We start from the raw sequence: 12526 nt of genomic DNA, 5'->3' as shown, positions 1-12526 counted from the left end.
TTTTGCGTGAATTATATTTGAGACTAATCTGCTTCCATACATTACTCCATAAAAAGTAACTTAGTTACATTGTATGGAAAGTAATCCATTACGTTCCTTTTGCATGACTTTTTTCACCTAAGCCGAACTTAATTTTGAATAGTAATATTTGTGGTAACTGTAAAAGCCCTTTCCCACCAAAAGTGAAATTAAATTAAAAGCCTCAGGCTAAAGGAAGTGCCTCTGCCTATGCACCTCACTCCTCAATAAGGGGACAAGAGAAGAGAGCTGTCAGCGATTAAATGGAAAAACAAAGTAACTTGAGTTACTTATTAGAAAAAGTAACTTGGACATTTTCTGTTAAATTTAAAAGTAATGCAATCACTTTACTAGATATGTTTTTTAAAAAAGTAATCTGATTAAGTAACTTGCATTACTTGTAATGCGTTGGCTCCAACACTGGCCATCCTAAAATGTTTACATGTCATTTCCATTTGTGATGAGATGGAAATTACATTTGTTGGTTAAAGAATTATAAAAGTTCTGAAAGTTCACAGGGCAAAAGGTGACCATAGTTGAAGAAACACCCTGATATGAAGTTTTAAGTTTGTTGACATCCAGTCTGAGTGAAAACACACCACATTCCAAACAACGTCTCAAATTTTGGCAGATTTGTGTGAATGAGGCACAGAACGAGACGTTCATTTTCTCAGCCTATTGAATATTTAAGACTGTTAGAAACGGGAACAGGAAGGAAAATTATTCATGTCCAAGATCTGGTTATTTTAGGCAATGACAGTTGGTATGAAATTTTAAATGAATTCAGTTAGGCAGGAATTGCAAGTTGTCTTCCTCAACCACTGAGGAAGTAAAATATCCTCATACTACACATCCTTTCTCCTATGATTCTGGGTCATGTCCATATTTAGCTTATGAAATCTCTATTACTGTACAGTTGGTTTATAATCATACATATGCAATGCACTGTTTTTTTGAGTGCATTTTGTTTCATATTCAGTACATGACCAGTGTTTCTATTATCTACACTGAATTAAACTTTTAAATATACTTTAATACAAACAAAAAAATCCATTGCGATATTTAAAATGACACTGTAAAAAAAAAAAAGATAGATCCTTTTGGACAGACGGCAGTTTTGGAAGGCGTCACCCATAGAATAAACTGGATTTAAAGGAATGCTCAAAGTTCAGCTTTAGCTATTCACCCGTTTCAGTCACATGACTTTCCGGCTCATCATCCATAATTATGACCATTAGCAGCCCATTAGCAAGTATTGGCTGTGAAATGAAAACACATAAACAGAGATACAATATATTTAATCCACATGAACGTTACATTTATAAGGGTTAACCTGAGATCTGTAAAAATGTTTTCTGGTACATTGTATGGGTCAAAGCCATTGAAGGGCTGTAATGTCTGTATTTATCGCCATTACTTTGGCTGCTGATGTTCATAAATATGGTGGATGAGGCAAAAAAAAAGTACATTTGGACCGCATATGTGGCATGTTGGCAGTCACCACAGACAATAATTAAACTTGCCACTTTTACAATACAGTGGACGTCTATAGGGCGAAATGTTCTGAAGGGTCAAGAAGTGGAAGTCAAAAGTCTCTGAAGGGTCAAGAACTGGAAATGCAGCTTAAGCACTTGTGCAAATTCCTCCCTACTTAAATTTTTTCAGATAAAAATGTATGATTTTTAGCAAAAAAGTAACATGAACATCCACTTCTAACCCCACCCCTAAACAAAACTGTCACTGGGGCTTAAATAGATCCTATGAAAATCTACGAGTGAGATTGTAGAAACTCATATGGATTAGTCACCAATTTGTCAACATGTAAAATAGTTAGAAACAGCAATTAGATTGTGTTGGTATTTGTGTTAGTGTTTTACTGCTAAAAGTCAATTTTTTTCTGTGATTTATACTTGAAATGCCATCATAGTAGCGTAAAGATGTCGATGAATGACCTGGAACAACATTCTCAGTTTTCCTAAAAAGACAATAGCCTTGACTGAACCCAGAACATTCCTTTAAGTTTAAGCTTTTTACATTTTACCACTCCTTTTCTTTTCTTTTTTTTTTAATTGCACTTATTTAGTGCCAGTACCTGTTCCGTTTTAGTTTTGTACTCCTGACAGCAAAGCACTCACTGCGAGATAAAAGCATCTGCTCAAGCTATTTACATTAATTACACTCTTCATAGAAACACGTTATGAATATCAACAACATCCCATGCTTTACATCACCAATGGGTTATTTTCTGTTCCCATAATCCCGCAATTTAATGTCTGGACAGGATAATAAACAAATATAACATCTTTCATTTATCTCTCATTTCTCCCTGAAACCACTGTATTTTGAACAGAGGTATAAACTGAAACATAGGCTTATATCTCCTGTTGCAAGGTCCATATGTGACTCCTCGTAGCATTTAATGTGACCGATTTTATGAGAATAAAAACGCTGTTATGGAGTTATGTAGCTTTTGGGGGTTTTAACTCAAAGCTACATTATCAGAAAATAATTCCACACAACAAACACTTGGGTAGATTGAAACTCTCTGTGTCTATGCTGCATTCCTGTTTCATTCATGTCATCACACTACGTAACACAAATTCAATATAATGAATGTGTAACTCATGCGTGCTTTACTGCTTTGACCATATTTACAGCTGTACAACATGCAAACGCGATCTTTTTTCCCGACTACAAGTTATGACTTTGTATTTCGACATCAGAATCTAAAAAAGCGTTAAAGGGCGCATGGAAATAATACTGATTGAACCATGAAGTGATCATTTATTGTATAGAGGTGTATGAAGCTCGAGTCTGTCATGTTTTTAAAGTCGAAGTGTGTAATTTTTGCGTCACTAAATACATTTACAAAAAATAGTGACTGTTTTCAAACAGGTTTCCCAACCACTCATTTGTCATTGTTCAGAAATACAGATAGCCCCACCCTAAACTCTCACTACTGGTTGAGTCATTGCTAGGGATAGTTCAAACAAACAGAGCAATGTTTTGAATCAGTGTTTACACTTTTCTGTGAAATCAACCTAAAATGGCTTATAATTATCTCTGCATATTAAGCTGTCAGGAGAAAATTACACACTTCAACTTCACGACTCTTAAGGAATATGTCGGTCACAGTGTAAGGAGACCTCAGAGTTGAGATTCTGGCTAAATATTCACAACTGTTGCTCATATAAAGCACCAAGACTGAGTCTACTTGGCAGTGAGGGCACAGTCTATCTCCAATGGCAGGTATTATATCATTTCTGTAAACCTGGAGTTTTTTCTTGTGTGTTTTAGTGCTGTTTGCTAAGACAATTGGGCATACGTTAAGTATTACACTTCAGCATGTAATTCAACTGTTTGTGCTACAATCATTGTTGTTTTTTCCTCAAATTTTGCAGCTTAAAGTGTGATATTAGCAATAAGATTTACAATTTTACTTGTGGAACTATGAACTGAAGAGACTGTAAACTTCACCATTATCTGACGCAGGGCTTTTGGCTTGACCGGGACTTTTTCAATCCCAGCACCCCAGATTCATGGTCTGAGTGATGATATTTCTGAGGGCTTTTGAAGCACATTAAGGGTATGTTCACACTTGTAGTTCAGTTCTTTGGTTCATTTGGTCTAAACCCAAAAAGGAAAATGATACATTTAGTCCTGGTCTCCTTAGCGTTCACATTAGCATTTTTGACAGTAAACCTAAAGCCATATTGATACTTTCACAACCTGATTGGTCGGCTTGAATGACGTATATATCCTGATGGAACTCACCGAACACCGCAAACAAAAAGTGCGTTAGACTTAAAGCGGCGCTGTGGGTGTATGATATCAAAGCTTTAAACCAAACACATCTAATGCGGTCTGCTGGACTAAGCGTGCTCATTCTTGCATCTAGATATAATTTTATTTTCACCACCTGCAAACTCACAAGGAGCTCATAAAAGGCACTTTACCTCATTGTTGCTACACGTTTGCCCTATGCTCATTCTGTTTTGGTTACAGTCGCATAGCGTTGCATCTAGTCATTACTTCCTGCTTTTGGTTCGTTTAGAAGTATTTGGTCTGTGTTGCGTTCATATTTAATTCGAACTGCACCAGAGTTCGTTTGGAAGCGGACTGAGACCCATCTTTTTAGCGGTCTCGGTCTGCTTGTTTGGTGCACATCAGGGCTTGGATGGCAGCATTCACACTTACTCAAATGAACCGTACTAACAGAGCAATCGCACCAGGGTTCGTTTTAATCAAACCAAACATGACAAGTGTGAACGCACCCTAAAGGTGAGTAAACCTGAGATTTGTGTCTCACAGTTGTTTGATCACTATCGGTTGCGTTTGAATACTCTGTTCCATTGCTAACATATCAAATGGCTGGTAAATTGGTTTTAATCCAAATATGTTTTTGAAACTGTGCTATCTTTCGTTGGAGGTATGAAAAAGAGGCATACAAAGTGCTTTTGGGTCCGACTCCAGTTTTGGCCCCCGTGGGGACATCGCGGTTTGCTTTTCTGTAAACATGGGAATGATTTGGAAACTCTGCAATGCAAATCACCCATATGACCATGAGGGGAAAAATATTATTAATATTAGCATTATATGTCAGTGCAGTATAAGAGTAGAGCACTGATTTGTTTAACAAGAAAGGTCTGGCTCGTTCTTATTGATCCAAGATGATCACATGATGCTCTTTGGGACTTCCAGACCTGTGATTAGAGTCACCTGTGAAAAAGACAAATTTCAATCATTAATGTTGATAAATGTGATGTGCTGATGATCACTAGGCATGGGAATCTGATTCATATTATGATTCACCTTAAATGATTCTATATCCATCTATTCACTTTTAAGACAAAATGTTTAATGTTAAGTACTGTGCAACTAAAAATAGGTGTGTGTACAAACTGTAAAAGGTATTGAGTGTGACATTGCGTTTATACAATAGTTCAACAGCTTACATTAAATTACGTGACCCAAAAACAGTATTACTGAGTATGTTAAAGGTTAGTGTGGATCGGCTGCTCACCTGGACGTTGCGGTTGAGGCTAACTGCAGGCATGAACACACCCTCCAGGTTCTCGAAAGCGACGGGTCCATGCTGTTGTTTGTTGATGAAGAAGGTCAGGGTATGTTTTGTCAGGTCTAATAGAATCCCCACAGTCGAACCCTTTGTGATGCCACCCTCAGCCCTGCAAGAATCACAGAGAAGAGGAAGGAGACAAATAAAGTGAATCAGCGACACCGGATACACAGGAGTGTATTCTTTTAATCGGAGATCTCTCTGGGCAGAGATACGAGAAGGATGCAGGTAATGGGGAATTTGGAGTGGAGCTGGATCAGAGTAAAGAATGAAGGGAGGAGAAATTGTGCTATGACTCCACTTTACTCACAACTTCAGTGTGTATGTTACTTCTGAATCACAGCGAAGCTAATATTCAGTTTGACAGGAGGACTGCAAGTGTGATATCACCGACTTATATTTATAGAGTAGTGAAGAACAATTCAACAGCTCAGATATTTTAAAAGAAATATGTTGAGGAATACAAGGGAAGCCTCTACATATCATGCATTTCTAAACATTGACCCTGTTTCCACCTGTTATTAAAGGGTCAGTTCACCAGGATTTTAGTCAAAAATTGAATACAAAAATATTTATTGTAAACAGAAGCTCAACCATGTTTGCTTGATGCACAAGAACCAATGAGGTTAGTTCTTACGTGTCATGTGAGCAAAAAAAATCTCTCTTCAAAAGACTTGGATTAAAAGGGCACCTATTATGCAAAATCCACTTTTACATGGTGTTTGGACGTAAATGTGTGCTGGCAGTGTGTGAACACAACCACCCTACAATGATAAAAATCCACCCACTCTTTTTTTTAATCCCCATTAAACCAAATCAGTCTCACTAAGCCTGATTCTCTAAGCAATATGACATCACATTGTTTAGGCCCCACCCACGGCAGCTGATTGACAGCCCTGCATTGCCATAATTTCTAAGGGCTATTTATTGCTGTATGCAAAGCAAGAGAGATATATACAGGACTCCCTCATCTGGAGACAGGGCGGAAACATGCGGCTCATTTGCATTTAAAGTGATACACACCAAAACAGCATAAATCGCTTGATTACTTTTACAATGTCTTTATGAACTTTTTGAAGCTTGAAAATTTTGTTTGTGTGGACTTTCAATGGATGTACAAAAATGATGAGAGAATGAAAATATTAAAACAAATCTCCAATTGTGTTCTGATGGTGAATAGAAATTTTAAGGGTTTGGAACAACTTGAGGGTGTACTTTATTTGTTTGGGTTAATTATCCCATTAACATGCATTTTATTATTTTTTAAAGCCATTCCCCTCATATTTTGTCACAATCTGCATCCCTTTCTGTGTCTTTTCTCATTAAAGCTATGGTGTGAACGTCTCTATACTTAAGAATTACAATGATTATTAAAATGTTATAGTCAATGTTATAGTTATCCTTGGTGTGAATCGGTCTTAACTTGAATGCGAATGCTGCACTCAGCAATGAAAAATATATAAAGCGTTATGTTTCCACCAGAACAGATCAACAAAAATGCATCTTAATACAAACAGAACCATTGTGTTTCTAGAACATTATCTTATCTAACAAATATCACAAAGCTGATGATACTAAAACTATTACTAGCAAAGTTCTACATAAGTGACTCTACAAACTACTTTCACCTGAATGGTTTACCTGCTTACAGCCTCTGGGTGATGGAGGAGAAGAGAATAAAAGAAACATGCTGGGAAAACAAGACATTGTGGAAACTGCAGTAATTTGCAAGGGACAACTTCTCACTTTGAGCACACAAATGCGTGTCTCGTTTATTATTTTAGCTAAAAAGAGAAAACTCGAACAATGGCGCTGACCGGCATTTTACGTCATCACGCATTCCGAACATTTAAAGGGACCACGATCCCTGAACAGTTATGCAGAACACAGTGTACAGAACTACACTTAACCATGGTGAATTATGTCTGTCACATTCACTACACACGTCCCCCCCAGAATTCACCATATCAGAAAAACCCAACTGTCAACGGGGGGGTGGGCGTATCAACCAGCCACAGCGACTGCGCTGTACCGGAGGTCGAGGAGACCCCACTGCAGCTGGTGTACCGTCATTACCCGGGTGAGGGGCATGGGGTGTGGGAGGCTTGGGTGGGGTGGGAGCACTGGGTGGGGGCAGAGCAGGAGGCCGTCCGCGTCATGGGGGCTGGGCCAGGTCAATGGGCCTGGCCACGTCCAAATGAGCCGGTTTAAGGGGGTCAATGGAGAGTCGCTCCGGTTTGCCACCCCTGTCCACCACAAAGTGTTTGTCCCCTGTCTCCAGAACCCGGAACAGGCCCTCGTAGGGCGGGTGTAGCGGCCCTCTGTGAGCATTGTGGCGAATGAAAACATAGTCGGCTGTTTGAAGTCCAGTGGGGATGTGCGACTGAGGGAGGCCGTGACAGGAAGTAGGGACAGGTGCAAAAAACCTTGCATTATCCAGTAGAGTAGACCGCTGGAGAGTGGCAGACCAGGGAACCGTGGCTGTCCGTAAACAAGCTCCGCGGATGAGGACTGAAGGTCCTCCTTTGGTGCAGTCCTGATACCCAGCATCACCCACGGGAGCTTGTCGACCCAGTTGCTGTCTTTGAGGCTGGCACGCAGGGCAGCCTTCATCGATCTATGAAAACGCTCACAGAGTCCGTTAGCCTGCGGGTGATATGCAGTCGTGCGGTGGAGTCTCACTCCGAGGCTCTGTGCGACAGCGTTCCAAAGCTCGGACGTGAACTGTGCACCTCGGTCAGAGGAAATGTCCAAAGGGGTGCCGAAACGGGCAATCCAGGTGCCAAGAAATGCCCGTGTCATCTCGACAGATGCCACCGATGTCAGTGGCACAGCCTCAGGCCAGCGGGTGGTCCTGTCAACCATGGTTAACAAATATGTGAAACCTTGAGAGGAGGGCAGAGGACCAACCAGGTCCACGTTTACGTGGTCAAAACGCCTCTCAGGAACCGGGAATGTTTCTAACGGGGCTTTAGTGTGGCGGTGTACTTTGGCCCGTTGGCACTCAACACAGGTGTTAGCCCAGTCCCTAACGTCCTTCTTGAGGCCGTGCCACACAAAATTTGCTGAAACAGGCCTCTTTGAAGCTTTCGGACTTGGGTGGGAGAGACCATGGATGGCATCAAAAACCTGACGCCTCCACCCCGAGGGAACGATAGGCCGAGGACTACCTGTGGAGATGTCACACAGGAGCGTTGTGCCGGCATTGCCAAAAACCACGTTCTTGATCTGCAGCCCTGTAGTCGAGGTTTTCAGATGTTGCACGTCTGGGTCTGTGGTCTGAATCGCGGCCATGCGGTTGTAATCCAAAGCAAGATGGACTGCCCCTGCCAGAGCCCGTGATAGGCAATCCGCCACGTGGTTGCTCTTACCGGCAATGTGCTGCAAGTCCGTGGTGAACTCTGAAATGTAAGACAGATGCCGTTGCTGGCGGGCGGACCACGGCTCAGCCACCTTGGCCATGGCAAAAGTCAGTGGCTTGTGGTCCACAAAAGCAGTGAAGTGTCGGCCTTCCAGCAGGGAACGAAAGTGTCTAATGGCGAGGTAGATACCCAGCAGCTCCCGGTCGAAAGTGCTGTACTTCCGCTCACAAAGGCGCAGCTGACGGCTAAAGAAAGCCAGCGGCTGCCAGGCCCCACCTACCCACTGCTCGTAAACCGCACTGACAGCATAATCAGAGGCGTCCGAGGTGATGGCAATGGGGGCTGTAGGAGAAGGATGCGCCAGCATGGTGGCGTTCGCTAATGCTGCTTTAGTGGCATCCAAAGCCTTGACTCTGCTCTCTGTCCAGTCCACAGCGTGTTTGGGTTTACCTTTTAAGGCCTCGTGCAAGGGCCCCATGAGCTGAGCGGCTCGAGGGATGAAGCGGTGATAAAAATTCACCATGCCGAGGAACTCCTGCAGGGATTTTACAGTGAGTGGGCGTGGGAACTGTATGACTGCCTCCACCTTTGATGGGAGAGGAACTGCCCCGTCCTTAGTGACTCTGTGTCCTAGGAAGTCGATGGTGGAGAGACCGAACTGGCACTTGGCAGGGTTGACAATTAGTCTATGGTGGCTAAGCCGCTCAAAAAGGGTTCGGAGGTGCGCCAGGTGCTGAGACTTGGACGTGCTCGCTACCAGGATGTCATCCAAGTACACAAAAAGGAAAGGCAGGTCCCGCAAAACAGAGTCCATGAGGTGCTGGAAAGATTGGGCGGCGTTTTTAAGGCAGAACGGCATGCGCAGGAACTCAAACAGACCAAACGGCGTGATCACTGCCGTTTTGGGAATGTCCAGTGGGTGTACCGGCACCTCATGATATTCCCGGACGAGGTCCACCTTGGAAAAAAATCACCTTGCCAGCCAGGTGTGCTGAAAAATCCTGTATGTTCGGGACTGGGTATCGGTCAGGTGCCGTTGCCTCATTAAGCCTCCGGTAGTCGCCACACGGGCGCCAGCCGCCGCCAGGTTTGGGGACAAAGATTGAGGGGTGATGCCCACGGGCTGTCGGATCGGCGTACTATGCCCAGGCGTTCCATGTTTGCAAACTCAGCCTTTGCAATGGCAAGCTTGGTCGGGTCGAGGCGCCGAGCGCGGGCGTAGACGGGTGGACCAGTAGTGGCGAGATGGTGCTCCACACCGTGCTTCACAGTAGATGAAGAGAAAGTGGGCTGAGTGAGGGCTGGGAAACTGGCCAATAGACGTTGGAAATCATCGGAAGCTGAGAGCATGCTAGACAGTCGTATGGAGTCCGCTTCGCTGAGCGTGCATGTATAAGAACAAAACGTGACAGCATCAATCAGATGGCGGTTCTTTACATCCACCAACAGTCCATGCGCACACAAAAAATCAGCACCGAGGAGGGGAACGGCAACCTTTGCAGTAACAAAGTCCCAACCGAAATGCTGTCCTCCGAAACACAATTCAACATACCTCGTTCCATATGTGCGGATGGGGCTACTGTTGGCAGCTTCCATGGGGGGCCGTGGCTGTCGGTTACCATGTCCAAACGGGATGCAGGCAGGACGCTCCTTTGTGCTCCCGTGTCGCACAGAAAACGGCGTCCGGAGATGCTATCGCAGATGAAAAGCAGCCTGCCTATGCGGCCGACACTCATGGCTACTACTGAGCGCCGGCCCTGGCATTTCCCGAAACACTGAAACTGCATGGTGGATGGCATTTGTTAGCCTTGGTTCCAAACTTTGCATGATAGAAACACAATCCTGAGGGCTGTTGGTCGCAGCAAAGAGTGTGGCGTCGTCCCGCATCACCGAAGAGATGTGCGCGGGAAAAAGCGCAGTCGCACAATGTCCCTGACTCGCCAGGAAAAATTTATCAGCCTCTTCAGCTAGTCTACGACAGTCAGTGATTGTGGTGTTGGCTAATGCAGCTCTCACTTGGGAAGGCAGCTGATGCAAGAAAAGCTGGATGAAAAGAAAATCAGGTCTGTGTTCGCCCAAAAGATCCAGCATACGGTCCATGAGCTCGGACGGTTTGCTGTCACCCAGTCCTCAGCGTCTGACAGTTCAAACGTTTTCAACAGGTGGGCTTTAAGTGCCGTATACTTCTCATTTTCGGGAGGATTCGTAAGAAGGCTCACCACTCTGGATGCTGTTGAATTTCCGAGGGCAGACACAACATAGTAATATTTTGTCGTATCCGCGGTGATTTCACGCAATGTGAACTTCGCTTCAGTCTGGGCGAACCATGCCGATGCTGACGATTCCCAGAATTCGGGGAGTTTGAGGGTGAGAGCGTTCGCGGTCATGATCGCGTCGTGTCTCTGGATACGTCCAGCAGACTAATGTCGGGGTCACCAGTGTGGAAATTGCAGTAATTTGCAAGGGACAACTTCTCACTTTGAGCACACGAATGCGTGTCTCGTTTATTATTTTAGCTAAAAACAGAAAACTCGAACAATGGCGCTGACCGGCGTTTTACGTCATCACGCATTCCGAACATTTAAAGGGACCACGATCCCTGAACAGTTATGCAGAACACAGTGTATAGAACTACACTTAACCATGGTGAATTATGTCTGTCACATTCACTACACAATCTTAAAAAACAAGCCAACAAGCTTGGCTTCAGGCTGCATATGAAATCAGGGATTGTTAAGTGTAACACTATCAGTACTGTTAGCGTGTCCTCGCAGTCACCTCACTATCAATAAATGGAGGCAGAATTTTTAATCACTGCATTAGTATTCAAGTGTTATAATCAACCTGCCCTTCATACTCTCCAGAGGACACTGCATCAGCATAACTGTGACTTACAGCATGTATACATGCACTACATCTACAGTATATGCTAATCAAACCTTTATACTGAAACTGTTTATAATACTCCACAACTATAAAAATATTCCAACATACTGTAATATGGTGTATACATCATCAGCATAGTCTGAACTATAGAAAAGAAGCTTAAAGAACTCTTAGAGACCCTATTAAAAGTGAATGAAAGAAACTGTGTGAAGAAGCAGACAACCAAAAAGCATAGTCTGAACTATCACAGACGTGTGTTGCTGTCTTGCCTCTCTTGCTCTTACACTTATAATATTTTAGCAAGTTTACATCTATGTATTTTGCAGATGCTTTTTCTAAGTGGCTATTCACACATAATGCATTTTGGTTTGAAAACTATGAGACGTGGATATTGGAATAATGGGAAAATTGAATGTTCCGAAATGCATTTCTTAACAATTGAACTTATTTTAACTTAAGCGCTGCATTTTTAGTATGCCATGTTATGCATAAGAAACTGCAAAAGACACAAAACATGAATGCAATGATCAAACACGTCCATCTAGCGCTTGTTTACATAGAAAAACAATAGGAATATAGTGGAACGGAAAAACTTGTCTGTATTCACCTTTTCCAGCTTGACAATTTTAGTTATGTGGACTTTCAATGAATAGACAAAAATTATGTGTTGGACAGATGGTCCTTTCCTGTCCAAGAGGTGGTGCCTGTCCAAAATAATGTGGACCAAATCTGTCAAAAGCCCAGCTTGCAAAATTTATCACCACTCTAAAAAAAATTAATATCCGTACCTGTTGGTGTGGGAGTTGTTGTGCATGAACCAGGAGCGATTGTTGTCCACATACATGGCCCAGGCCTTATCGTCCTTCCCTAGCATCATGTCCTTCATCGTATTAATCCGGGCCACACCGAATGCGGGGTCGGGGTGGTTGTCATAGCGATCCACACTAAGTTCCCAGTAATGCACGCCCTTGGAGAAGGCAGCCATCCCGAGCACCACACGATCATCATAACTGTTACAAGTCACAGTCTGGTTTTCATTAGATAGGACAATGTCTCTGTGAGCTGACGTAGGGTCAAAGGTGAACCATGCCACTGCAGCGGAAAGATAAAATACATTTTGTGAAAGCCAGTTAAAGAGGTTAATCAATAAAAAATACTAATATTAATCAGGGATTTTTAGGAC

General features: G+C 43.0%; 1 protein-coding gene across 3 annotated transcripts in view; it reads right to left on the bottom strand.

The window, feature by feature from the left end:
• Positions 1-12526, bottom strand: part of LOC109101179 (E3 ubiquitin-protein ligase TRIM9-like) — a 38592-nt gene continuing 26066 nt past the window's right edge. For all 3 annotated transcript variants that reach the window (XM_042746393.1, XM_042746395.1, XM_042746394.1), the window contains 3 exons: positions 12132-12435; positions 5042-5204; positions 1-4737 (listed from right to left, as the gene is read on the bottom strand). In XM_042746393.1, coding sequence (XP_042602327.1) covers positions 4693-4737; positions 5042-5204; positions 12132-12435 — 512 coding nt within the window. In that variant the 3' untranslated portion in view covers positions 1-4692. The remainder of the gene's footprint in view (positions 4738-5041; positions 5205-12131; positions 12436-12526) is intronic.

This window comes from Cyprinus carpio, chromosome B20 (assembly GCF_018340385.1).
Source record: "Cyprinus carpio isolate SPL01 chromosome B20, ASM1834038v1, whole genome shotgun sequence".
Taxonomy (NCBI): Eukaryota; Metazoa; Chordata; class Actinopteri; order Cypriniformes; family Cyprinidae; genus Cyprinus; species Cyprinus carpio.
The sequence above is the reverse complement of the archived record's forward strand: the minus strand, read 5'-3'. Positions and strand labels throughout refer to the sequence as shown.